The 27,763-nt window shown below is 49.0% G+C and overlaps 1 protein-coding gene across 3 annotated transcripts in view; it reads left to right on the top strand.

Moving 5' to 3' along the window:
• Positions 1–617: 617 nt before the first annotated feature.
• The window catches only part of EEF2K (eukaryotic elongation factor 2 kinase), a 39,350-nt gene continuing 12,204 nt past the window's right edge, over positions 618–27,763 (top strand). The window contains exons 1-13 of one of the 3 annotated variants that reach the window (XM_077316134.1): positions 618–726; positions 8,993–9,121; positions 11,272–11,581; positions 13,536–13,586; positions 17,334–17,434; positions 19,450–19,510; positions 19,851–19,888; positions 20,096–20,267; positions 22,300–22,449; positions 23,554–23,686; positions 24,239–24,366; positions 25,992–26,193; positions 27,651–27,718. In XM_077316134.1, coding sequence (XP_077172249.1) covers positions 11,336–11,581; positions 13,536–13,586; positions 17,334–17,434; positions 19,450–19,510; positions 19,851–19,888; positions 20,096–20,267; positions 22,300–22,449; positions 23,554–23,686; positions 24,239–24,366; positions 25,992–26,193; positions 27,651–27,718 — 1,350 coding nt within the window. In that variant the 5' untranslated portion in view covers positions 618–726; positions 8,993–9,121; positions 11,272–11,335. Of the gene's footprint in view, positions 727–6,955; positions 7,531–8,992; positions 9,122–11,271; positions 11,582–13,535; positions 13,587–17,333; positions 17,435–19,449; positions 19,511–19,850; positions 19,889–20,095; positions 20,268–22,299; positions 22,450–23,553; positions 23,687–24,238; positions 24,367–25,991; positions 26,194–27,650; positions 27,719–27,763 lie in introns of those variants that run through there. The other 2 variants (XM_077316135.1, XM_077316136.1) reach the window with 2 other exon arrangements.

Below are 27,763 nucleotides of genomic sequence, written 5' to 3'. Positions count from 1 at the left end.
ACGCATAGAACGTCAAAAATAGTATTGTAATATACATATATATTTAATTTCAGCATAAGTACAATTTGCCCGGTGCCCCCAGATGTCCCTCCAAAAGTGGGACAATCTGGCCACCTTAGTCCAGCCTGGAGGTGACCGTCAGGTGATTCCCTGGGGCTAGGTGTTGAAGCCCAGCTGCCTTACACCCTAACCAAAACCCACACACCACATTGTCCATTTTTGGGGGGAGGGAGGGGTGGAAACAGGTAATCATGACCCTATATATCAGGGGTAGTCCACCTGTGGTGTCCGTGGACTACAATCCCCATGAGCCCCTGCCAGCGAATGCTGGCAGGGGCTCATGGGAATTGTAGTCCACGGACATCTGGAGGACACCCGACATTTCACACCTTTAAAGAATATCTCTAAATTGGTGCCTCCACTCCGGCATTAGGCTTTCCACCTGCCAATAAGAATGCAAATCCTTTCCGGCAATCCAGATTTCCCTTTGGCATTTCCTGGCTGCCTTCAAGCGCCAGCCCGGGAGATCCCCCCGGCGCCGCCTGGAGGTGGCATCCGGAGGAGGCGCGGCTGTTCCGCCCCGAGTGGCCGCCGGGGGCGCAGCGGAGCAGGGCCGCCTCCCCCGGCCGAGTCTCCACCTCTCCGGGCTCCGCTTCTGCAGGCGGCCGGGAGCCAGGCGCCGTCCCCGGGAAGAAGGGCTTGCAGGCGCCGCGGACGTCCCCGCAGGTAGGCCGGGCTGGGCTGGGCTGCAGCGGGGTCCGGGATCCCCGTCTCCCTCCTTTGCGTGTCGGATGCACGTCTGAATCTGCGCGACGCGTGCAAACTCCCGTGTTCAGTGGCTGGACTCCCCGGACGAGGAAGTAGCCCCGGATCTGGGCCCTGGGGGTCTCTTTTGGACTGGCTTCCCTGGTGGGGGGGGGACCGGAGAGATGGGTGCAGAGTTCCTTAGAAGGGGTGCAAGAGCACCCAAAGGGGCACCCCGTTGGCCTGCTTTCCTTGGCCTTTGGGCATGGCCTTGATGCGTGGCCCAGAGCAGTGCAGTTGGATGGGAGACAACCACCACCACCACCACCCTTTCTGGGTAGGTGGGTCTCAGGTGGGTCCTGATCTTGGTTGGAAAAGGCAGGACTCAGTTTTGAGTCCATGGGCAACTTTAAGGCCAGCAAAGTTGAATTCTGGGTGTAAGGTTTGGGGCACGCATGTGAACGCTTGCACCCAGATTTAAAGATCCAAGCGGGTAGCCGTGTTGGTCTGAAGCAGCCTGTGTTCAGTTTTGGGCACCCCAGTTGAAGAGGGATGTAGACAAACTGGAGCGTGTCCAGAGGAGGGCAACAAAGATGGTGAGGGGTTTGGGGACCAAGACGTAGAAGGAAAGGTTGGGGGAGCTTGGTCTGTTTAGGCGACTCAGAGGAGGCGACTGAGAGGGGATCTGATAGCCATCTTCAAGTATTTAAAAGGCTGCCATGTAGAGGATGGAGCAGAGTAGTTCTCTTTTGTCCCAGAGGGACAGACCAGAACGAATGGGATGAAATTAATGCAAAAGAAATTCCGTCTAAACCTCCGGAAGAAGTTCCTGACAGTCAGAGCGGTTCCTCAGTGGAACAGGCTTCCTCGGGAGGTGGTGGGTTCTCCATCTTTGGAGATCTTTACACAGAGGCTGGAGAGCCATCTGACGGAGAGGCTGATTCTATGAAGGCTCAAGGGGGTGGCAGGTGACAGTGGGTGAGCAATAGGGTTGTGAGTGTCCTGCATAGTGCAGGGGGTTGGAATAGATGACACAGGAGGTCCCAACTATGATTCTATGAACAGATTGGGCCTTGAAGGTGCTACTGGCCTCAAAACTTGTTTCACCCAGAATTAAAAGAGTTAATTGCCTGCGTGAATGGGTTGGCGGTCGTGGTTTGAACTGAGAATCCCATAGGGCTTGGCTGGGTTGCTCGAGTCATCTGCCGTGATCTGCACAGGTCCTCTGCCTGCTTTGCTCCTGAAGTTCTTAGGATTGCTCTGTGGTTATCTCCCTGGCGAGTACAATCCAGGGCTTGACCCTCTTTGGCATCCGAGACCAGAAAAGATCGGACCTGGCACAGATCGGCCGAGAAAATGAGTTTGTGTCCTTTTATTCCTTTGTGCCCCAGAAACTAAGAGCACAAAATTTTTCTGCTGTTCAAGATATGCGAAGCAATGAGAATTTACTTTAATGTACAGGACCCAGGGATTTATCCGTTTCAAAGATCTCCAGGCGGGTTTCCCCCATCCTATTGTGGGAGTCCACTTTGGGATTGGTTGTCTCTCATAATCCCTAATTACAGACTAGCTGTGAACTTTTATTATGATGATGAGGACAATAAATTATTTCCTACTCTTCAACCTGTAAAACTGGTGACTTACACTTGCAATTATTAAATATGCAGTCAGCAACCAACTCCCTAGATCAGGAGTAGCCAAAGTATGGTTCTCCAGATGTCCATGGACTACAATTACCATGAGCCCCTGCTGCTTGCTGGCAGGGGCTCATGGTAATTCTAGTCCATGGACATCTGGAAAGCCACAGATAGGCCCTAGGTAATAAGGTCGAAAGCCTGCCCAGTTAATAACCTGTATCAATTAAAACCAGCACTTGTGAAAATTAGCACTAAAACACCATAAAAAACCCCTCCCACGCATGCAGAAACACGCCGTTCCTTCCAGTGCAGCTCGGAGCGCTCCAAATTGATACAAAAGACCCCCTTAACAATTAACAACATTTATTTCAATGCGAGCATTTGGGATTTGCAGCCTGCTTCTTCGGCCCGCTCGCCTATGGCGATTTATCTCGGTCCTGTTTGTTCCGTGCAAATGCAGAATTCTGTGGGTTTTGAACGAGGATGCTCCTGGCTTCCAGTCTGGGTCGGAGACATGCATGCTGTGGGACCCCTGCCTCGTCCCACAGGTGCGCACTCTCTCTCTCTCTGTTTCCAGACAAATATTTATGGCCATTATGCCCCTCCCTGGCTTTGAAATGTGCTCTGCCCTCTCCAGTGTGTTTTCATGCTGCTTACTGTTTACAGGGTGGGGAGACAACCCGTGCGGTCATAAAAGGAGAAGTAAGAGCCACGTCACGGTACCACCCATACACGAGACACAAAATGTTCTGTATCTTTTCACATTCTGACTTGCCAGCTTGAAATCCGAGCATGGGGGGGGGGGTAGTTCCCTCTGACTCTTCCAGCGTTTCACTGGATCTTCTCGAATTCCTCTGAGGCCAATTTTGCAGGATCCTGGACTCAGGGTGTTTTTGTGGCTATGGTGAAGTCTCCCAGTGTGCATGCTCTCAAAATGTTGTGGATTTTTAAAAAATACAGCCCATGGTTATGTAATGAGATTAGAGGGTGCTGTAATTCATTCCAGGCCCTGAGTAGATTGCTCATCGAAAAAATGCTCTGTTGATACGTTTACCACCCCCGGGCCCTACAGCGTCTGCTCAAGCCAATTTTAGCAAGCCGCTTGGCAATTTTCTGAAGAGAACTGAACTCTTTGGGTGCAGATTATTGTGTTAAACCGGAGCCTGGTCTTGAAGTCTCCTGGGCTGCTTTGACTGCAGAGAAACCGGAACTGAAACCAGAACAGCGGAGGTGCAAAAAAGTAGCATAAATAAACATTTCTGTTCCCTCCCGTTTTCTTTTTTGGGTAAGCGCAAGAGACGCTGTTTGAGATTTTGCCGTTCTGGCCCTGCCGGGATGTCAAACCAACCTCCCGCTCAGTTTTGCAGACGTGTCACTGCTTTGAGTGCCTGTGACGATCAACAGATCGCTCTCTTGTGCTCCCAAGAAAGGCCCATAATGTTCTTCAGGGTTGCAATCGGGAAAGCTGATTCTTTTGCACACGGAATCTTTTGGCCTAGATTAGAAAGACTCCGCACATCCCTCTGGTTCGTTTCTGGAATATGCCCTCTTTTAAAACTCATCCTGCTAAATTCAGCTCTAAAAGATTATTACATTCGTCATGCAAGTGGAGAGTTTTCAGATCATAGCCGTTGGAGCAGCGTGTGAGGGATGGACGCTGTTTGCAGTAGGCAGGAGCAGGCCTGGGTTAAACCTGTCGGGATTACAGGGCCTCTACTGTAAACTGGGAGTGCCTGAATGTTTTGAGCCTGTGAGCACATTTGGAATTATTCTGACGCGGTGTGGTGGGTAGAGCCCCCAAATGGCTGCCGGAGAATGGCAGCTGTAGCAAGAAGACCAGCCACAAAGTAGCTACTCCGGTTTGCCTTCAGTCACAGAGTCAAGCATTTTTTTAAAAAAAATTGCTCAGCCAATCAAGTCTCCAGTGGCCAGTCAGGACCCTTGCTGGAGAAAGCCTCATGTGCCCATTTTATATATATATATATATAAAACATCTGGTAGGCACCGGAAAAGGCATCAGCAGATCCTCAGGTGCCCATGGGTGCCACATCGAGGACTCCTGCCCCAAATTACAGGCTTGAAGATATCCAAATGATCGCAAATAGCATCATAGAATCGTAGATTCACTTGACCCCAGAGAAGAAAATGTGTTGTCATTTTTGTGCTGGGTTTAATGCCACTTTGAAATTCAGGACAGTTAGCAGTGGTATTCTGTGAAGGTGGTTTCTTCTGAATAATTCTCATTTATTGTTCTAGGAGATTGGATTAGGGCAGGGGTAGTCAAACTGCGGCCCTCCAGATGTCCATGGACTACAATTCCCAGGAGCCCCTGCCAGCATTCGCTGGCAGGGGCTCCTGGGAATTGTAGTCCATGGACATCTGGAGGGCCGCAGTTTGACTACCCCTGGATTATGGGGTTGGGGGAACCTACAATGTGCTATCCCCTGATATCTAACGGGCGGGAAATGTAGGCAGCCATAAAACCATGAGCAGGGCAGATAAAGAAAGTGCAGGGAGCTTCTTCTCCCTTCCCCAAAATACTAAAATTTGCAGCCACTCAGAGAAGCTGATAGGACAGTAGATGCAGGAGAGACAGAAAACAAAACTTTTCTTGAGAGTAATGAATATGAGGAACTCGTAGTCACAGGGCGTGGTCATGGCCGCTAGTTCCCTTGGCTTTAAAAGGGAATTAGACTCATTCAGGGGCATAGGTTCTGTGCGGAAATGGAACCTCCATTTTCCAAAGTAGTAGTAGAAGGAGAGTTGGTTCTTATATGCCGCTTTTCTCTACCCAAAGGAGTCTCAAAGCGGCTTCCAATCGCCTTCCCTTTCGTCTCCCCACAAAATTGAACCACAAAATTCGTGTTTTGCCCTTGTGGGCAAGGATGCTGATTTGTAGACGCTCCTCCACATACAGCCAGCTTAGTGGCCTTGGGCTAGTCACAGTCCTGATAGAGGTGTTCTTACAGGCCATTCTCTCAGAGCTCTCCCAGTCCGCCTACCTCACAGGGTGTCTGTTGTGGGGAGAGAAAGATTAGGGGATTGTAAACCACTTTGAGACTCCTTCAGGTAGTGAAAAGAGGGTACCAAAAACTGGCTCTTCTTCTTTGCTGTAGTTCCTCACAGCTTTATTGATTTTTATTAAATACCCCATTTCTCAAAGCCCTTAAAAACCCGATAATCATGGTTTCCTGCATAAAGTCTTTTTCCTGTGGGTGTTTTTTTTTTTAAATGCACGTTCCTGGTTCCGCCTCACACTGGAACAGAAAATAAAATGTCACTGTTTAAAAAAAAATCAACAAACACAGATCGAGTCATGCCTTGTACAGTTCTCTGCTTGTACAGTGCATTTGTGGGCAATCGGCAGATAACTGGAGGACATTTGGTGAATAATTACACGCGGGTGTGTGTATTATAGTACCAGCAGCCAGAATAGAAAGAAAGAAAGAAAGAAAGAAAGAAAGAAAGAAAGAAAGAAAGAAAGAAAGAAAGAAAGAAAGAAAGAAAGAAAGAATGTCATCTCAAAGGAATTATTTCTTTGTAGACAGATATAGGATAAAAAGAGATCGCAGGGGGAGGTCTTACAGAGCTTGCTTGCTTGTGGCAACCCTCCGTTCTAGTTATCTTGCCAAAACAAAATTGTGCCGTTTTGCTGGCCTCTACAAAACCACAACACCGAAAAGTCGCATAGCATAACCAAGAAGGAAGAATCATTGGTTGCTTTTAAATCTTCCTTTTCCTCCCCGCTCCCTATCTGTTACCATCTGCTGGCGGCAACCTGATTTTAATAACTAAATTGATGGGATAATGTGGAATTGTGGATTGTATAATTTTAATAATTTTAATCTGGTTTCTGTTTCACGTACTACTGTTTTATTGAGTTTTTGGGCCATGTAAGCTGCTCGGAGAAGGAAAGAAGGAAGGAAATTGGAAATGGGGTGGGAAGGAAGGAAGGAAGGAAGAGAGAGAGGGAGGGAGGGAGGGAGGGAGAGAGAAAGAGAGAGAGAGAGAGAGAGAAAGAGAGAGAGAGAGAGAGAGAGAGAGAGAGAGAGAGAAAGAAAGAAAGAAAGAAAGAAAGAAAGAAAGAAAGAAAGAAAGAAAGAAAGAAAGAAAGAAAGAAAGAAAGAAAGAAAGAAAGAAGACTCATGCTTCTAGTTCTCAGGAGTTCAGAGTGCAGGCAATGTCATTTGAAAGTCGGCTGTAGCAGAACTATAGTAGCATCCCGTGGCAAATTATACAAATTACAAGGGTGTAAAAAGAGCCTCTTGTGGCGCAGAGTGGTAAGGCAGCCGTCTGAAAGCTTTGCCCATGAGGCTGGGAGTTCGATCCCAGCAGCCGGCTCAAGGTTGACTCAGCCTTCCATCCTTCCGAGGTCGGTAAAATGAGTACCCAGCTTGCTGGGGGGTAAACGGTAATGACTGGGGAAGGCACTGGCAAACCACCCCGTATTGAGTCTGCCATGAAAACGCTGGAGGGCGTCACCCCAAGGGTCAGACATGACCCGGTGCTTGCACAGGGGATACCTTTACCTTTACAAGGGTGTAGCTCTCAGGCTGGGCATATAAGTAATGCAAAGACAAACAGAATAGGTTTTAAGTGGGTATCCTTGCAACTGCACTAGCAGAATTCAGATGGCCCTCCTCCTTTACAAGCCAACAGTGCATTTAAGTATCCGGGATGACCATTGTAATGCAGACCTTCCCGGAGATGCCAAAAATGTTGCGTTGGGTGGTCTGTGGGCCAGACTTTGACAGATGACCCACGACAAATGCCCTCAAGATTTTAGCCGCAGGTCTCTCTGCCTTTCATTTCGGCACAAGTTGGGGGGAGAGGGGGTCACCTCAGAGCACTCTGGACTCCGAAAGGGCAGGGGCAGGTTCATGGGGCTGGTGAAATCTGTTCAGTTGGCACATGTGTGTGTGTGGATGTTGTGAGCCCGGAAGAAGCACAGGGAGTTCTTTCTCGGGGCAGCCAAGGGCTCTCAGCCAGGCTCAGCACAGACTCCTGCCTGTCAAGGAAGTAAGCGGGGAGGAGCTGGACGTGTTTCAGAAACATTTCAGTTCTGCTGACGGCCCAGCGTGCAAATGGTGCTTTGGGGAGGGCTGTACAGTAGTTTAACGGATTGCTGAGCATCGAGGTTTTCTCCCAGGTAAGCCTCTGCAAACTCTCTCTTTTGCTTTCTCTCGGTTTAAGACGGAAAACAAAGAGAGAGTCCCTGCAACAGCTAGGGTTGCTGGTTCCAGGTTGGAAAAATCCCTTGGGGTTTGGGGGTGGAGCCTCAGTGGCGTGTGCTGCCGTAGACTCCGCCCACCAGAGTCGCTGTTAACGTTTATCGGGTGATACGACCTGCACACCGAATGTCCAGTGATGGGCCTGGAAGGGGTGGGATTGAGAGGGGCCCCAGATGGGCCTGTACACAGCTCTGGTTTCCAGCTATATTCTGCATGATCGTTCCACTTCTGGGGTTTCTTGAAGCCTGAATAATGTTTTAGGGGTTTCTCGATGGTAAAAAAAGTTGAGGAAGGCCGTGCTTTTATTACCAGTTATTTCTGTATGCCTTAAATGCCCCTTTCTTTGTTTCCAGCTGGGGTTCTTTGTCCATGCATGGCTGGCTCCACTAAATGGAACTAAATGTAGGAACTAAATGGACCATGGCTAGAACGTCAGGGTCTCAGAGCTGCCTGCCTCAGCTGTGGGTCAGCGAGAGAAGGGTGCCTGTTGGCTGGCCAAAATGGGTCCCAGATCCAAGGAAGAGAACTGGGGGGCCTTCTGTTCTTCCCTGGCTACCCCAGTGGAAATCAGGAAGAGGAAATAGCAGGGGCTCTGGCAGGGGCTCATGGGAATTGTAGTCCATGGGCATCTGGAGGGCCGCAGTTTGACTACCCCTGCGGACCAAAGCTGACCAAGTTTTGAGCCAGTCCTGGTAGGCTCACCTCAAAGTGGGTACCTCTGGTGTCAATCCAGAGGCCCCTGGTTAAAAAACCCTTTAGTCGCTCATCTGCTTTTTTCTGTTTTAAAGGTCCTGATTTGTTTCAATGCACTGTTTGTTTTTCTGGCCTAGGTTCCTTCTCCTGGGAGTGTGCTCGCCTGTTCTTTTATTTGGCTGTTTATTCCAGAACATATGGCTTTCAGCGATGCTATTGCAAAATGCGTCAGGTGTTTTTAACATACAGAGCAGAGGCCAAATACGTAAAATAAGTAATCGTGCTTTCTTTTCACCGGGAGTGCATTTGGTCCTGATATTTTTATAGCGATGCTGCCACTTGTTTCCCCGAACTGGATTTTTTTCGGGGTCAAGCTTAAACAATCTTAAATGTGTGTGTGTGTTTTAACATCCAAGAGCTGCTGCAGGGTGGACCATGTCTAATTCTGACCGATCTCATAAAGCATTTAAGTGTGCCAGGCATGTTTTAAGTGGAGGGGGGAAATTGGGGGGCTGCTGTTTTATCTTTGGTATTAACAGGGAATATTTTAACCATTATTTTAAGCTGCCTTGAACCAAGAGGAAAGGCAGGATAGAAATATTTTAATTTAAAAGCCCCAAATAAGAAGTTTGTACAGAGGGCCAGCTCTTGGTGTCGGTGATAAAAGGGGAATCTTTGTCTCCACAGGATTTTTACCGTTCTGGTAGTGCGTTTGAACTTCTGCCGCGTTTCACTGTTCCGTCTGACAGAAGAAGCGTTCTGTATAGGATGGAAGCTGGCACTCGACTTTTCTGCTAGAAATTGGTCTGCTGAAAGGTAACACTTTCCCCTTTTCGTTTCTAAAAGAAGGTGAACTGACAGGGCAGCCGTGAGCAACTTGTGCCAGGCAGATTAGGGGTCTTGCTCAGCCATAAAACAGAAGTAACATTTACCCATGGGGAATTCTCCTGCACCCAGTGTGTAGTTTAACTTGTGGGACTCCCTGCCACAGGATGTAATTTAATTATTCCACTAGAATAAACGGCTTTGGAAATGGGATTGGACCAGCCTATATCAACTTTTTTTACTGTTGAGAAACCCCTGAAACATTTGTCAGGCTTTGCAAAAACTCAGGAGTGGCATGATTGTGCAGTTGGGAAGCTGTGGACACGCCCACCAGGGGCCCCTCCCCTTCCCACCCCCTCCAGGCCCACCATTGGCCATTTTGGGAGTGGTGGGCGGGTCAACATGACCATATATAGTCATTTTTCTGTTTTGTTAGGTGCGAAGTCGTGTCCGACGCATCGCGACCCCGTGGACAATGATCCTCCAAGCCTTCCTGTCCTCTACCATATCACCCAATAAATGTTTAACACATTTTAAAAAATATATTAAAAACTAGCTTCAAAGCCCGTTCCTAAGAATGGGCTTTGAAAGGGGCCCCTCCCTGGCCTCCCTCCCATGCCGCTTAAGGAGGCTTTGGGCCACAGATCAAGAGGGGCTGGCCAGCTCTTCAGCAGCCTCGGGACCGAACTTGTTAGCAGGATGGGAGGGAGGTCATTAGTAGCCCTGGAGTTCGTAACGGATTGTGCTTATTAGCACAGGGTGGGATGAAGGTTGTTAGCAGCTCGTGGGATGGAGCTTGTTAGCCCCCTCCACCACCACCCTTTGCCCAGGGCCCTCTGGGCACGTCTGAGAGCAAAGAGGCTGGCGTTCAGGGACAGAGGGCGGGAGCTGCAGGGGCAGGGCCAATCAGGGTGCGGCCAGCTTTGCTGCAGTCTGATTGGCCCTATTCCAACTTGGACTCCCCAGACATGTTCCACCCCCCAGGTTGTTTCACAAATATTAAGAGGAACAATGGATAGATGGATAAGGATGAATTAATTCTCTCCTGTTCAGGTAAACCCTTCCAGGCCCATCAAGAAACCTCAGGGTTCCATCAAGCCCTGGCTGAGAAAGCCTGGATGAGGCAAACTCATGGAAGATCGGAGTCATGATAGCTAAAGGGAAGCCCCCAAGATCAGAGGTGGCATATTTTAGAAAGCTAGTTACTAGGAGGCAAAAATAAACCATGGGCACCTTAAATCCTAACCAGATTTTATTCCAGCTAGGTCGAATTTGGAATTCGGCCCGCTGGCATTCGACAAAGTGTGCTTCTAACTCCGCAAACGTTTACACTGGAACAAAATACGTTGGTCTAGGCTCTGTTAAAAATTCTATGCATGGTATAAAGATCGGTGTGAGGGAGCAAATAGAGAGGCCTCTGCTGCTTTGTGCCTGCTTCTTTCGCAATGCGACGGAGCAGGTGATGCAAGCAGCAACTTTGAACTAGATACATTCGGCGCATTGTCGTGTCCAGACCTGCCCATGCAGCTGGGGCTGTTGTTTGTCTCCCCGAAAGGCTGGGCGAGGTCTAACTTCACAAATGCCTTTTAGCAGTGTACTTTAAGTACAGAGCTCTCTCTCAGCCTCACCCACCTCACAGGGTGTCTGTTGTGGGGAGAGGAAAGGGAAGGCGACTGGAAGCCGCTTTGAGACTCCTTCGGGTAGGGAAAAGCGGAATATAAGAACCAACTCTTCTTCTTCTTCTTCAGTAATCTCAGGGCTCTCTCAGCCTCACCCACCTCACAGGGTGTCTGTTGTGGGGAGAGGAAGGGAAGGTGAATGTAAGCCACTTTGAGACTCCTTCGGGTAGAGAAAAGCGGCATATAAGAACCAACTCTTCTTCTTCTTCAGTAATCTCAGGGCTCTCTCAGCCTCACCCACCCCACAGGGTGTCTGTTGTGGGGAGAGGAAAGGGAAGGTGATTGGAAGCCACTTTGAGACTCCTTAGAGAAAAGCGGCATATAAGACCAACTCTTCTTCTTCTTCTTCTTCTTCTTCTTCTTCTTCTTCTTCTTCTTCTTCTTCTGCAATTCCAGAGTGCCTTACCTGCTCACTCCCCCAACCCACATAGAACCTAATTTTCGCCCGTTCCTGTCTTCCAGGTCCCTCCCTTCGTAATACTGGCTGCTCCCCCCGTCGCGCGCGTGAAAACCTTCTCCCACAAACATGGCCGACGAAGACCTCATTTTCCACATGGAATGCCTCGATAACGGCAAAGTCACAAAAGCGGCCTCTGGAAATTTCCACGCCGGCGACAGCGATGAAGAAGATGCCTACTACATCTGCCCGATAACGGAAGACCCCGTCTCTGTTAAGGCCGTGAACGGCAAAGTCAGCAACTACTACAGTAATCTGGCCAAAAATGAGCAATACTCCTCCAGCGCTTCTCCTCGAAATTCGTTCCACTTCAAGGTACGCCTCGGGCTCTCGTTCGCCCTCCATTGGCTGGCTTGAAGGGCAAAGGCCAAAGTTTCCTTTAGCTGCCCTGCGTCGATGAAAATTATGGCTTCTGTGTGTAGTCCCAAGGCTTGCCCCTTCATGGAGCCATGGACCAAGTGGGGACCTGGCACTAGTTGTGCTCTTGGGGTGTGCAGGCTGGTGTTTGTGTGGAGGGATGTGCAAAGCAGGGCTGTGTGTTTCTAACACGTCCTGTACTCATGCCAGCAAGAATCAAGACCGTTGCAGGCCTCCCACGAGTTTACAAACGGGGGTGAGCAAATTTGGCGCAGTTTGGTTTCCGTACGTGGTCCTTATGAGTCGTTTTGGTGTGCCTGCTTTCGTTGCTGGTATCAGTGGCTCTTTGTCCCTTGGTAACACAAATGCCATGCGCAGCGCGTGGTGTTTTTACATACAGTGCAGCACTTGTTCTGTCTTAATGGAAGAGATTTTGGAAGTGGAAAGCATTGTTATTAATATTGTTAAAATTATTATCAAATTATGAAAGTGCCGTTGAGTCGTAGCCCACTTATGGCAACTCATTTTATTTATTCATTCATTTTCGTTTGTTTCTTGGGATGGTTGATGAGTGCCTGCTAGTAGTCTTGAGGTGGTCAGCCATGGGGCTTTCGATTCTAGAAATGTTCAGAGGTGGTTGGTCATCGCCTCCCTCTGCACAGGGAACCGGAGCTTCCTCAGTGGTCTCCCATCCAAGTCCTGATCTGGGCCGCTCCAGCTTAGCTTCCGAGAGCTAATGAGTTTGGGCTAGCCTGGGCCAGCCAGGCCAGGGCAAGAGATCTGTTAAGGCTGCTAAAGTCCTGGATTAGATACTGCTGGGTAATGCCAAGTGCAGAAATAAGGTGTTGAGGATGTGATTCCAGCGTGGCCTTATTTATCTGCTCCGCTTTTGGTAAGGCCTAGGAGGAGGAGCTGGCCTCATGGCTTTAGTGCCACTCAGTGCTTAACACCCACTCAGGGTGGCTGTCCCGCCCCTGAGTGCCTCCTTCTCCAACCGGCTGGCCTGTCTGTCCAGCGGCCAGCCAATCACCTTCCATTCCCCTCCCCTGACCATCCCCTCCGCCTTCCACTTCCCTCCGAGGCTCGGAGGCTGCAGATCCCTGCTGTGTGAGAGCTGCCCCTGACAGTGAGTTCCCTTCCCGGGGGCCTCCAGCCTGCAGCCTTTCCAGGTCCTGAGGGGAGAGGGAGGCCCTCTGCAGAATTTTCCACCACCGCCACCCCAATCTAATGCCTGTTGCATTCCTGAATGCAACGGGCTTTGTCCCTAGTGTAATAGTATTAAGAAAATCCTCAATCAGATGCATTTGAAACAGAAGGTAGCAAGTCAGGAAATTCAGAGGTGTCAGTCAAGATCTAGGCAGGGGCTCCATTCTCCGTTGAAAAACTGTGTCTTTTGTATCTGTGTGTAGCACTTACTAACCTGTCCTTGCAGCTTTCCAGTTTTGGTGAAATGGGTGATAACTTGCCAACATTTATGCTGTGTAAACTTTTGGAAACCTAAAAGTCTACTCGATTTTATTAATTTTTGGGCTCTTCTGTATTCTCATTCTCCTTGCTTGTAAATTCTATGAGGGGGGGGGGGAAGTTTTCTGAGCATGTTTTGCTGCCCCTAGTGGTCGATTCAATATTACACTACGTCTGGCACAAAAACCTGTCTTTTAAATCCGCAGGGAGATATGCTGGATATTAACGGGTGTAGTATCACATTGACCACTAGAAGTATCGAAACACGTGTGGAACAGAACCCCAAAGAAATAGGAACGTACAAGCAAGGAAAGCGAGAATGCAGAAAAAGCCATTGTGATTTTTGAGATGTCGCTTTTGTGTGGCTTCGGGATGTTTCGGTTCAAATGTTCTTAAATGCTGGTGCAAACCTGTCTTCTGTTTAATGTCTCTCGTGTATGTCCTTCAGAATGGCACCCCGCAACTTGCTAAGCATGGCTGTGTGGTTGACCGTAGCCGGGTAGGTTAAAACGGAGTGCAACCCTGTTTCTTAGAGAGTCTCATAGTTTGCACGATTGTTTGTTTGTTTTTAATTACTTTCATTCACGACATAGAGGGCGGCCTGCAGAAATCAGCAAAAACAGAAAGCAGATTTCACTTGAGGTCCCTGCCTGTAACGGTTGTGCCCATATCATTTCATGCTTGTGCCAGTGAACCCTTCCCATGCTTTGTGCTTATGTGAAACCACCAGGAGAGGGTGATAGCTTGAAAGGTATGCCCCGCTGCTCAGAATGATAGACTGCCCAGGACTAAATAGGGACATAGGAGTTTTATCCTGCATTCTGCAGGAGGGTGGACTAGATGACCTTGGGGTGCATTCCAACTCTATGATTCTATCCCACTATGGATGTTAGTGTTCTTCCCCCGGGCATTTCCCTTCCGTTTTACTCAAGCAGATTACAGTATCCGGTATACCTTTGCATCCACAACAACAGGCGTCTGAACTGTGGCTCTCCAGGTGGTTTTGGACTACAGTTCCCATGAGCCCTTGCCAGGGGCTCGTGGGAATTGTATTTATGGACAAGCATTCTTTACAACACCCCTTGGACCTTTGGACCGGGATAATCGCAATATCTCCTGCGTCTGATGAGATTAATTTCGACTCTCCAAAGCTCAAACTCCAAAGATCTCTAGGGTGCTTCGGGGCTCAAATCGAATTGTTCTGCTGAAGGCCAGCCTGGCTACCCCCTGGAAAAAAAACCACCCATTTCCCATAAGTTCCCAGTTGCTTGGACTTTGTCAGCCAGGGGCGATGCTTATTCTGGAACTGCTTTGGGGGACAAAAACACAGTCCTCCTTTACCCACAAGCATCAACAGGCTGAGCCTCCCTGGCTGCAGGTCGCGTGAGGAGAGTCACTGAGGTGTAATGGTTTAAGGGTGGCAGACTCTAATCTGGAGAGCTTGATTCCCCGCTCCTCCTCCACTTGCAGCCAGGTGGGTGACCCTGGTCCAGCCACCGGTCCCTCAGAGCTCTCTCGGCCTCACAGGGTGCCTGTTGTGAGGAGAGGGAGTAAAAGTTATTTGTAAGCCGCTCGGAGACTCCTTCCGGTAGTGAAAAGCAGTGTATAAAACCCAACTCTTCTTCTTCCGCTTCCTCAAGTTGACGCTGAAGTTTAGCGGTGCTTTCAACGGGGATAGAAGGGTGTAACTCTGTTTAGAAGCTATTTGCATGACAGATCTTCTCTGTGAACAAAACATGTGCCAGGGGTGGCCGAACTGTGGCTTTCCATATCTCCACAGACTACAATTCCCATGAGCCCCTGCCAGCATGCATGGGCTCATGGGAATTGTAGCCCATGGACATCTGGAGAGTCACAGTTTGGCCACATTTGTCATAAATTATCCTTCCTTCCCGCTAGATCAGGGGTAGTCAAACTGCGACCCTCCAGATGTCCATGGACTACAATTCCCAGGAGCCCCTGCCAGCGAATGCTGGCAGGGGCTCGTGGGAATTGTAGTCCATGGACATCTGGAGGGCCGCAGTTTGACTACCCCTGCGCTAGATCATTTGAACAACAATGTACGCTCAGAGAAAAACAGTTTTTCTAAATTCAGTGGGTCAGCATCCCGGTTCCTAGATGCCTCTGGAAGACCCACAAGCACGGCATGGAGACCAAAGCCCCCACACGTTGTTGTTCCCTGAACTAATTGATATTCAGAGCTAAGCTGCCTTGGGATATGGAGGCTCCACTTAGCCGTTGCAGCTGATAGCCACTGATGGGCTATGCCCTCCAATAATCCAGTTGAAGATGTTTTCCACACACGGACTAAGCCCCGAAAGACAATTTTGCTCTCCTGAAAACAAACAAAACACACCTGATCTGGGGAGGAAAGTAGAAGGACTGAGTATTATTTTGAAGACTGCAAAGACGAAGGGTGGAAAGAGGGATAGACCGACTGGCAAAAAAAACGTGCAGACTTTTCATTCTTGCCTTCCCACGAAAACAGCATTGTGTTGCACCGGGGTGGCCATTTCTCTGACGTTTTAATCTTTATCTTTATCCCTCTGCTTTGGCTGCTTGCAGAGCAATTTGGTGTTTAGAGTCAGCCTTTTCTTTTAGTTTCTTTTCCCCCACGTTCTCACGCCGCGCATGCTTGGCTCGGCTTCTTTACAAGCTGCTTTAGGGGCATGCGGCAGCTTGATTTGCACGGCTTTGAACTTGGCATAAAGATAAAAAAGCATGTGAAGGTGCGCTGCGGTCAGGGTGTGGCCAGGTGAAGTCTGCAGATAAAGGAGCTCCCTGGAGGAGAACGGGATGAGCCGGGGTCTTAAGGTGAGAAGCCACGATCTCATAGAATCATAGAATCATAGAGTTGGAAGGGGCCATAGAGGCCATCTAGTCCAACCCCCTGCTCAATGCAGGATCAGCCCAGAGCATCCTAAAGCATCCAAGAAAAGTGTGCATCCAACCTTTGCTTGAAGACTGCCAGTGAGGGGGAGCTCACCACCTCCTTAGGCAGCCTATTCCACTGCTGAACTACTCTGACTGTGAAAATGTTTTCCTGATCTCTAGCCTATATCGTTGTACTTGAAGTTTAAACCCATTACTGCGTGTCCTCTCCTCTGCAGCCAATGGGAACAGCCTCCTGCCCTCCTCCAAGTGACAACCTTTCAAATACTTAAAGAGGGCTATCATGTCCCCTCTCAACCTCCTTTTCTCCAGGCTGAACATTCCCAAGTCCCTCAACCTATCTTCATAGGGCTGGGTCCCTTGGCCCCAGATCTAATACCCCAACTGGAGTCTTACCTGAGAAACAGCCGTATGAGGGGGGGGGCTGGCTGGATCGGGGCACGGAGCTGAAAGGGGGTGTCAATTCTTTCCCATTGAACCGCTTCTGTAACTGAAGCCGCCCCGGGTAGTCCGTGAGTCCAAAGCTGGCCACGGACCCTGGGAGTGATTGGAGCTCTTTAGTAAGACCCCAGCATAATTCGTAGAACTGAGTACTGAACCAAAATCCTCCCCCCAAATACCCCAACATAAATATACACAAGCCACACAATAGATCTATTGGCCAGTTTCACTTTTAAGTTGAATGGATCCGGCCAGGCATTTCTGAATTTCGTGCTGGCCTTGAGCCCCGAGCTTGGTCCGTGGCAGAGCTACAGACACAACAGTCGGTGGGATTTGGGGGGATTTTACTAAGTTTGAGGCAAAATCTGCTTTCCCGGGGCCACCAATAGGACGTAGCTGGCCTTTTCAGGACTGAATGACCAGTCAGGGTTAGGGAGCTAGTGTAGGGCAGAGGTCCCCGGCAACACCTTTTTTGCCACCCACCAAATATTTTTAGGAAGTGGGCGGGGCCAGGCAGGGCTTTAGCCCAGCAAGACTTCTGATTGGCCACTGGAGATTTGATTGGCAGCGCCGATTTCTTTCAGATGTGGCTTTGGCAGCCATTTTGTTGCTTGTGCCTTGTCTGAATTTGCAGGCTCGACAAGGTTGGGAAACCCTGGTTCGGGGCTTCAGCCAAAATCCCCCAGGGCTGTTTTGGCGTTTGAAAAGGCTTGTGTGTGTGTGTGTGGGGGGGAGTGAGAATGCTCCAGCCTACCGCATTAAAATGGCAGCGACATCAATGGGTCAGACCCACGGATGCCATCCCATCTTGTTTGCCCTTCAGGAGTGGGACGGGGAATGCATCTGGATTGTTTCTGCTTGCTCTGGGGTGGCATCTTCTGTCTAAATAATTCGGGTGTTTTTACTTCTGCAGGAGGCCTGGAAGCACGCGATCGACAAAGCAAAACACATGCCTGACCCTTGGGCTGAGTTTCATCTGGAAGACATAGAAACGGAACACGCCACCCGGTACAGGTCTGTACCCACTTCTGAATCTAAGGGACTTGTTTCTTTCTTGTCTGCTCTCCACGTAAGGGTATTAAAAAGGCAAGCAAAAAAGCCCCCAGTTGATTTATTTTCTTCATTTGTATCCCAGCTTTCTCCCCGATGGGACTCAAAGTGGCTTATGACACTCTCCTCTTTTCCACCCTCACAACGACCCTGTGAGGTTGGCTAGGCTGTGAGTGGCCCAGAGTCATCCAGCCAGCTTCCACGGCTGAATGGGGATTTGAACCTGTGCCTTCCGGATCTTTTTCTGATACTCTAGAGGCAGAGAACATTAGTAGCAAGGGCTTTTTATAAAGGAGAGTCTTAGAAACCTGTTAAGCCAGGAACCACTCTGAGAAGTATAATCACCATGTCTCTGATGGAGCATTTGACAGTGTGCTGATTAGTTTTGAGGAGGGCCCGAACAGACCTATCTGTCATGGGCTTATTGGTGTGGGCCCCCTTCTCACCTTATACTAGTGTGATGGGAGCCTCTGCTGACTACTGCCTTCCAGCCTTGCAGGCCTAATATAATAAGCTGCAGGCTGTGAGGGGGCGGGGCTAGTGTGCTGGCTGTGCTCTGCTGAATGTGGAGGTGAAGTAACAGGGATAGGGAGGAGCCATAAAGGGTCCCCCTCACTCTGTGACTCCTCACATTATCACGAGAAGAACTTGTGCAGTGAACGATCCCTCGTTGCCCAGAATGGTGTAGGGGAGGCCATCTTAATTGCTCGGTGCTGACCATTTTGCTGTGCAACTGAATGTTGAGGGGAGCCCTTGGAGAGGGGAATCTCTGAGCTACATCAGCTAAATTTAACTCCCGGTGTGGCCTACAGGCCAGATGCTTTACAGGTCAGAGAGAGACCTCGCCATGATCTATGTATAATCCATGCCAGTTAGTACTCTGTTTCCTTGGTTGTGACATTTCTGAGCAGTCTTCTAGAGCTGCCCTGTATAAAAACACATCATGGAAAGAATGCGCACACATTTCTCTGAACCTCTCTTCTCCTGGTCTAGCAAATGTCCTCTATTCCCCCCTCCCCTTCTCTTATCTCTTCCATTTATCTCTGGTTTTGGTTCTCCAACTTTGGAGCTTTGGGTGTCCAAGCTTTGGAGAGGAGTGAGCTTACCGCCGTAGTCTTCAGACCTAACCCAATAAGGAAGAAAGCACCACGAAATCATTCTATTTCCTTAAAAGCTATAAATAGGGCAGCCATGTGGAAACCCGCTCTGCTGTCCTCAAAATAGCTTCTCTCTTTCTCTGGGGCGCGCGATGCTTGCTCCTCGGCGAAGTATGCTGAGAATGTAAACCTTTCAACATGCCAGGGTACGAGTTGTGAGCCCCACACAGGGTGTGCTCCTGCAGTGCAGACGCAACCTTTGCTCACCCCGTGTACTGTGTACACAGACAGGAACGCAGCGTGCATGGCATTTGCGGCAGGTGATTTGGGAGTCACCTGCTGGCATGGCCAAACATCCAACCCGTCGGACGTCCGTGGGTTCGGGGGGCATCCTCCCGTTCGCTCTGTGGCGGAGCCTGGGATATTTATTTTTCATTTTTATTTATTTCATTGGGGGATTTCCAAACGGCCCCTCTCCAAAAACGTCTATCCTGCCGGCAGCGTACAACATATTGCATTTCTGTACTGCCAGTGTTGGCTCTGGGCAGTGTGCAACATATTGCTTGCACAGCACATTTCTAAGAAATTAAAACAGAATTGGTTTAGTTGCTGTGGCAGTGCTTCAGGCACCCCGTCAGAGGCCTAACAACCTTGGTTAAGCAGTTCAGGACCCCCTTCGTCAGGGGTAGTCAAACTGCGGCCCTCCAGATGTCCACGGACTACAATTCCCAGGAGCCCCCTGCCAGCATTCGCTGGCAGGGGACTCCTGGGAATTGTAGTCCATGGACATCTGGAGGGCCGCAGTTTGACTACCCCTGCCCTTCGTCATTCAAGAGCTGGGAATGGAACAAGGAGCTGAAGGCTGTGCTTTTTGTTTGGCAGGTACAACGCGGTGACCGGGGAGTGGGTCGAAGATGAGGTCCTGATCAAAATGGCCACTCAGGTGAGGAAGAGCGTCCCCCGTTTCCCTGCTAACATGTATAGCTGTGCTGTCAGCCACCGTTTCGGGCTGAGAGGAGAGCTCTTTGTATCCTCTGATGAGTGATATCCGCAAATAAATAGCCACAAAGTGGTGATATCCACAAAGAGAAGGTGGTGCGGAATCTGTTCCCCAGACCTCAGCCAAGCTTCTAGGAAGCTGATGTTGTTCCTGTTTCTTGTGTGAAATAAGAATAAAAGAATTTCTGAAGAGAGACGACTCCATATAGGTCCAGTTTGGATGTTTTATTGCCATCTTGGTTTCCCGGGGCGTCTGGATTGCTCTCTATCTGTTTCTTTTCTAGCCGTTCGGCCGCGGAGCGATGCGGGAGTGTTTCCGCACGTAAGTAGACTGATGTCAGGGTTCCTTGGGTGGGCTTGTTGTGGGGCGGTGCGTGGGCCGTGGGGAGATGTGCGCTGGAAGCTTGGCAGCATCAGGAGCATGGCAGAGCACCGTGAATGGCTGCACCTTTGTGCCTGCCTAAAGCATCGACTCCAATTTCTGCACTGTGTTTATCTCCATGTTTTTTTTCCCCCCCTCTCCTCGCAGGAAAAAGCTCTCCAATTTTCTGCACACCCAGAACTGGAAAGGGGCCTTCAATTACGTGGCCAAGCGATACATCGAGACAGTCAGCAGAGAGGTCTATTTTGAGGACGTGCGGCTCCAGATGGAGGCGAAGCTGTGGGGGGAGGAGTACAACCGGCATAAGCCTCCCAAGCAGGTATCGAGTTCGAGACACTGAGCAGAAGGGAGAGAAAATGATCCTGGGGGAGGGGGCAGATTGAACCCATCCAGAGAGTTTCGAAGACCCTCGGTCAAGATTCAACTGTTACACTCCTTTAACGATTTGTTGTTTTCCTCATTGATTGTAAGATGTATATCCTGCCTTTCCTTGTAACTCAGCATATTAGTTATGCTTACAAATCATAAATTAAAAACACATGAGAGTTTAAAAGCAGCAGGCTAAATAGCCCCCCACCTTTCCCAAAACCACTTAGTTGAGATTAGGATGCTCGTTAACATCAGTAATATCAGAATGGGCCCCCCTACCTTCACCTTCATCTCCCTCCATCCAAACCCTGTGGAATATAAGTGAATTCTGATGTATTTGCCTCCAGGTTTCTTTGGGAAGTTGGGATGAATTGCCAGATTTTATGCAAACAGAAATTTGGTTTTAAATAATTTAAAGTACTTGGTATGATTTTTTAAAATATTAGCTGCCTCAAGACCGCTGTCAGGGAAGAACAGCCTAAACATCTAATAAATAGAATCATGGAATCATAGAGTAGAAGGGACCCCCAGGGTCATTTAGTCCAACCCCCTGCACTATGCAGGACACTCACAACTACCTGCCTACTCATAGAATCATAGAATCATAGAGTTGGAAGGCGCCATAGAGGCCATCTAGTCCAACCCCCTGCTCAACGCAGGATCAGCCCTAAGCATCCTAAAGCATCCAAGAAAAGTGTGTATGCAAACTTTGCTTGAAGACTGCCAGTGACTCACAGGGCCCCAATTTCATGCCCAAGTGATTCCCCCACAACCACCAAACATCTCCAGAATCCAGCTTGGCCTGGAAGGAATTCACCTACCATCCCACATTGGCGATCAGCAGGAAGGGCCACAAGAAACAAACCCTGGCACATCCCTTCCTGCCCACCCACTCACCAGCTGCCTGCGTTCATAAAATCAGCATTTCTGTCAGAGAATAAAAATGAATAAAACTGATTTTAATTATTTCTCAAAATACTTTTATCCCACCTTTGTTCATGGCTCAAAGCAATGGCTCAAAGCAATGTACAAATCATAACGGCTCAAAGCAGTGTACAAATCATAATGTCTTGCTAAGCGATTAACGGGAGGCGAATTCTGGAAAGCAGGAACATGTGAGAGTTGTGATGCTTGTGAGGAAGGAGTCGTAGCTCATTTTACTGCCAAAATTCTAGAGCAGGGGTAGTCAACCTGTGGCCCTCCAGATGTCCATGGACTACAGTTCCCAGGAGCCCCTGCCAGCAAACGCTGGCAGGGGCTCATGGGAATTGTAGTCCATGGACATCTGGAGGACCACAGGTTGACTACCCCTGCCCTAGATCATCCTTTTTCAATCTTTTAACCATGAAAGTACTGCTGAAATGTCTTTCAGGCTTTTTTCGGGATGTCAGCTGGCCGCTCCTCCCTGCCCCCCTCCCCCCAAACTAGAAGAACCTCAGGCAGCCATGGTTTAAATGGCTGGAGCCCCTCCCCTTCCCACCCTCTCCAGGCCCATCATTGGCTGCTTTGGAAGGGGGCGGGTCAACCTCCCCAAATATAGGTCGATTAAATTTTTTTTTAAATGTTCTTTTCCCATCTTTGCTCGGAGCCAGAAACGGCAGGCAAAGGATGGGAGGCAGGAGACACGGGGAGCAGGGCTTTAAAATTACAAGACTCGTTTGGCCAAAAATGTCTTGGGAAGGCTTGATAATTGCTCACCTGTTCCGAGGAACGGCTCCTGAAATCTGTTTGCTTAGATCAGGGGTAGTCAAACTGCGGCCCTCCAGATGTCCATGGACTACAATTCCCAGGAGCCCCCTGCCAGCATTCGCTGGCGGGGGTTCCTGGGAATTGTAGTCCATGGACATCTGGAGGGCCGCAGTTTGACTACCCCTGGCTTAGATCATGAGGTTTTCCTTGGCAGGAGTTTACCCAACCCCCCTCCCCTGCGGCTTAGATCGAAGCGTGCTGTTTGTCAAAAGTTGCTTGCTTTCTTTCCCCAGGTGGACATCGTCCAGACCTGCATCCTCGAAATGAAGAACCGTCCGGGCAAGCCGCTGTTCCACCTGGAGCACTACATCGAGGGCAAATACATCAAGTACAATTCCAACTCGGGATTTGTAAGAGATGACAACATCCGCCTCACCCCACAGGTAAGGCTACCTTGTATGAACCTGCCTGTGTGCAGTTCAGGGCATCTCTCAATAATCAAGTGCAATCTTTGGAACTCCTTTCCACAGGAAACCTCCTCCCCCTTTGGGAGATCAGCTTACAGCTGATTTTTTAATCCCCGTTCATACTAATAGATCAGTTGTAATGTGTAAATTCACAAGTCATAGTTTGTTGAGCAGTGACCTTCTTGCACCCGCTGAGACACTATTCTAGGAAAGATTTCCTCCTACCTGGAGGTGGGAGAGATGCTTGAAAGGTTCACACGCAAACCAGGGTTTGTTACTTATATCAAACCGACTAACCCAGGTTTGCTGTACAAACCATAGCCTTCGTAACGTTAGCTGCTACTCACACGATGTCATGTGAACCCTCTTTCTTGTGGGAAATAGTTCTCCAAGGGGATAGTTTCAGGTGTCTGCAATATAAGAGTATGATTTGAGTCCCATGGTACCTTAAAGACCAAGATATGCAGGTATAAGGTAGATTTTTTAAACCAGGGTTTGCTGATGGCCCTGCAAGGTTTCCTCCGATTGGGTGGGAGTTAATTTATATATATATGGTTTTTAAAAAATGAACAATTATTGGTTATATGTCCATATATGGTCATGTCAACCTGCTCCTCCCCCCACCCCAATGGCCAATGATGGGCCTTGGAAGGGGTGGGAAAGCAACCAATCCTTGCTGGCCTGGTGATGTCGGGAGGGAGTGTCCGGGTGATGTCACTTCTGGTGACATGTGACTTCCAGGGGCGTGGCAGGGAGGTGTGGCCTGCAGGCATCACTCCCGGTGTTTCTGGAAGCCTGACGCACGTTTCAGGAGTTTCTCAAGAGTAAAAAGGTCAAGAAAGGCTGGCTCAAGGGAGCGTTGACTCTCAAACCCTTTAAGGGACAGCCAGACTCGAATCTTGCAGCTTCCCAGAAAAATCACTTGGCTTCCGTCAGTAGATCCCAGCTTCGAATTTGGGAAGGTGGGGTGGGTCTTGTGGGGTGCAACTTCCCCTACGTGGCTTCCTCAAGGATGACCAAGGTGGGGCCTCCTAAGTGGGCCTCAGCTGACGCGACCTACCGATTCCCCCCCCCCCACAGGCTTTTAGCCACTTCACTTTTGAGCGGTCCGGCCACCAGCTGATCATTGTCGACATCCAGGGTGTCGGAGACCTATACACGGACCCCCAGGTGCACACGGAGAGCGGCACCGACTTCGGAGACGGCAACTTAGGTGCGGAAAACGGCTTAATGGTTTGGTGGCCTTGGTAGTGGAAGCGCAACTATTCCACTGCACAGAGCCTTGGAAGTTTTTTTCTGCCGCCTTTGGGGAGGGAGTGGCTGGCGTCTGGGAGTGCCTCATCCTTTCCCTGCCAGCTGTTGTCAGGCAGTGGTTGGAGGCTTATCCGGCTTCAGCCTTGGCCAAGCTGTGTGTGTCTCCTGTCTGCCTGGATGTCTGTCTTTCTGCCTCTGTCGGCTGCCGCCTACCTCGCAGGATTGTTGTGAAGATGAAACGGGAAAACAGGAATGTCCTGGGTGGAAGTGGAGGGTAAAAACATACTCCTCAAATAATTATCCTTCTGTCGCTCTATATCGGCGGTGACCAAATTGTGGCTCTCCAGATGTCCATGGACTACAATTCCCATGAGCCCCTGCCAGCTTGCTGGCAGGGGCTCATGGGTATTGTAGTCCATGGACATCTGGAGAGCCGCAGTGCGGCCACCCCTGATTTAGAGCTCTGTGTATTGAAATGATTTCTCCGTGGGACTTCTTTGACTCTTCCCAGGTGTTCGGGGAATGGCCTTGTTCTTCCACTCTCACGCGTGCAACAAGATCTGCAAAAGCATGGGCCTCACGCCGTTTGATCTCTCGGCCAAAGAGAACAGTGCCTTTTATCGAAGCAATAAGCTCCTTGTAAGTCTTCCCCCGCAAGATGCCTTGAGCAGCAAGATTCTGACCCCCTGTTGTTGTTTTTTTTCCTTTTTGTTTTGCGGTCATTTATGGGCTTTGTGAAATGAGACGGCAAAAACACGGGGTACGATTAATACTCATTGAATCAAAGCTGGCTGCCATGTGGTTGGAAAAATCCACACATTGGGGCTAAGCCTCAGATTCTGCCAAAAAAAAAAAGGGAGAAAGGAGGGAGTTGTGGGAGGGAAAAGAAGGTTTTTCATTGGTTGACAGAGGGCAAGAAAGCTGGAGGTTGGAGTCTGGCGTGCTCTGAATGCAAAGGGTGGTTGGCCCAGATCCGCTTTAAAAGATGGGAAAAGGTTACTGCCAAAGTACACTCCGCCCACTTTTTTATTCGAGCCAAGTCAAACTTTATTGCACTAGGCCAGAAGCCATTGTAAGATCAGACACACAATCAAATTGTCCGAAACGAACACAGATCTATCACAGTTATCAACTTAATAAGAGTTTTTTAAAAATTACATTTAACCCATACATTCTGCTCATGAGCTTTTTAGAAAGCCTACAGGATTCGCCACAAGGCCAGCTTGAATCCTCCTTTCGGCCAATGCAAAGGTGGCAACCCTGTGTGTCACAAATGGGTCCGTCTCAGAAAGCAAATACCTTCATTTATCATGAGCTGAAGAATCATAGAATCATAGAATCATAGAATCATAGAGTTGGAAGGGGCCACACAGGCCTTCTAGTCCAACCCCCTGCTCTACGCAGGATCAGCCCTAAGCATCCTAAAGTTTCCTAAAGTTTCCTCCTCGGATCTTGTAAAGTGGACATTCCAATAGAGAGTGTGGAAGATTCTGATTCTGTGAAGGTTCAAGGGGGTGGCAGGTTACAGTGGGTGAGGGTTGTGAGCGTCCTGCATAGTACAGGGGTTTGGACTAGATGACCCAGGAGGTCCCTTCCAACTCTAGGATTCCATGATTCTAAGATCTTCAACTCCTGGGTTCCTGCAGATATAGAGACACTGTGAAAGAGGAATTTGAACATATCACCCACTCAAAACAGAAGGGGGCCCAGGGCTGAAAATGCTACCCTAACGCTCAAGTTTATATTAACCAGGGCTCTGCTGTGATCTTTTTTGAAGGGTCTTAAACCACAAAGCACTCCTGGACTAAAGATCTGTCCATCTCTTTTAGACCTTTATGATTTCCTAGTTCTGTTAATAAATTATCTGGGACAGTGTAACGTGAAATGATACCGCCGATGAAGGCAGAAAGTGAACCTTTAACTTCTATAGCAGCGATGACTAAAAGAGTCTGCAGTAGGCAGTATATTTTTCTTCCACCATTTTAGCAGGACTAGATGAGCGGGAACCCTAAAAGCTCATCAAAGCAGCCGGGACCCCTTTGGGAAGAGCTAAGACACCTCTCATAAAGGTGTCCAGAATGGATTTTATTTGTTTACTTCAAGGCAGAGCACAAAAGCATCCAACCACTAGATAAAAAAACACACATGCAATTAAAAATAAAAGCCGTACGTGCGGTTAAAGCACATGCCCCGCAAGACCCATCTAAGAAAGCATCTTGCAGACATCAAAACGGGGGTCCCCTCCCTGTGTTTTCTTCCCGCAGGAATCGGCACGGACCGTCGTGCGGGGCACAGAAGAGAAATGCGGCAGCCCCCGAGTGAGGACCATCTCCGGCAGCCGCCCCCCCCTGCTTTTCCGTTTGTCCGAGAACTCTGGGGACGAAAGCATGAGCGACGTGGCGTTCGACTCCTTGCCTTCCTCTCCGTCTTCGGCAACGCCCCACAGCCAGAAGATCGATGCGCTCCGTGAGAAATCTTTGCTTCCCCCTGCTCTCCCTGTCGGCACAGCAGTCTGTGTTTTCGTTCTCCCGTATATGGACGAGGGGGCGCTTGATTCCTCTCGGAATTGCCTCTTCCTTCTCGGTCCTCTCTTCCCGCCTCCGGTTTGGTGTCGCGGTTAGGAGTGCGGACTTCTAATCTGGGGAGCCGGGTTTGGTTCTCTGCTCCTCCTCGACATGCAGCCAGCTGGGTGGCCAGGGAGGGCGGTATATAAATACAATAAATAAATAGAAATAAATTGTCACAGCGCTTATAAAGCTGTTCTGACCGAGCAGGAATATCAGGGCTCTCTCAGCCTCACTTCCCTCCCAGTAGTGAAAAGCGGCATATAAGAACCAACTCCATTAAGATGTTTTAATCAGTTGGTTTTACTGTTTTTTAGTCTATGATATTAGTTTATTTTACTCTATTATAATTTTACTCTGCTTGGCTGTACTTGCCTCTTATTGTTATGCCAATAAAGGTTTCTATATATATATATATATAGAAAAAAAGAACCAACTCTTCTTCTTCTTCAGTAATTTCAGGGCTCTCTCAACCTCCCCTCCCTCACAGGGTGTCTGTTGTGGGGAGAGGAAGGGAAGGCAAATATCAGCCGCTTTGAGACTCCTTTGGGTAGAGAAAAGTGGCATATAAGAACCAACTCTTCTTCTTCTTCAGTAATCTCAGGGCTCTCTCAGCCTCCCTCCCTCACCGGGTTTCTGTTGTGGGGAGAGGAAAGGGAAGGCGACTGGAAGCCGTTTTGAGACTCCTTCGGATAGAGAAAAGTGGCATATAAGAATCAAACTCTTCTTCTTCTTCCTCCTCCTCCTCTTCCTTCTCCTCCACTGGTTGATCTGCTCTAGTGTGTTTTGGGCAGGAAGGCCATAGTGGTTCCCATGTTAGCTAGCTGGATGGTGGTATAGCTCATATGAGGTGTTTGCATGCAATCATTACAACTTCCAGGTTTCCAGGTGGGGCTGAGAAAGTTCTGACAGAACTGCTCTGGGAGAACAGCTCCCACAGGACTGTGACCAGCCCAAGGTCACCCAACTGGCTGCATATGGAGGAGCGGGGAATCACGCCCAGCTCTCCTGACTCTGAACCCCTACACCGAACCAGGGAGAAAGAATTTAAAGACATGGTTGAATTATTCATGTTTAGAAATGCTGTGTGAAGCTCGGTTTAAGTTGGTTTGAGGGAACTGCTTTGGGGGCTGTTAAGCTTCGGTCTTTTGGCCACACGAGGCCTGATAATAATAATAATAATAATAATTATTATTATTATTTAATTTTTAGACCGCCCTTCTCCAAATAGGTCTCAGGGCGGTTTACAACATCAATAGTTAAAACACAATAAAATCCTCATAGAAACCCCAATTAACATCAACAAAAGTTACATAATGATAATAAATCTTAAACTCTCACCATTTTCTTCCCTCCTAGACTGGCCTGTTTTTAATGAAGTTGACAATTTGGTCCACAAAGATCACGAGGGTCTTGACAACCAGCGGGTAAGTTTTTCTTTGAAGGCCCTGCAAGAGAGAGGGCGGAGGGTT

The sequence above is a fragment of the Paroedura picta genome, chromosome 17 (assembly GCF_049243985.1).
Source record: "Paroedura picta isolate Pp20150507F chromosome 17, Ppicta_v3.0, whole genome shotgun sequence".
Classification (NCBI taxonomy): domain Eukaryota; kingdom Metazoa; phylum Chordata; class Lepidosauria; order Squamata; family Gekkonidae; genus Paroedura; species Paroedura picta.
This window is presented reverse-complemented; position numbering and strand designations above follow the sequence as displayed.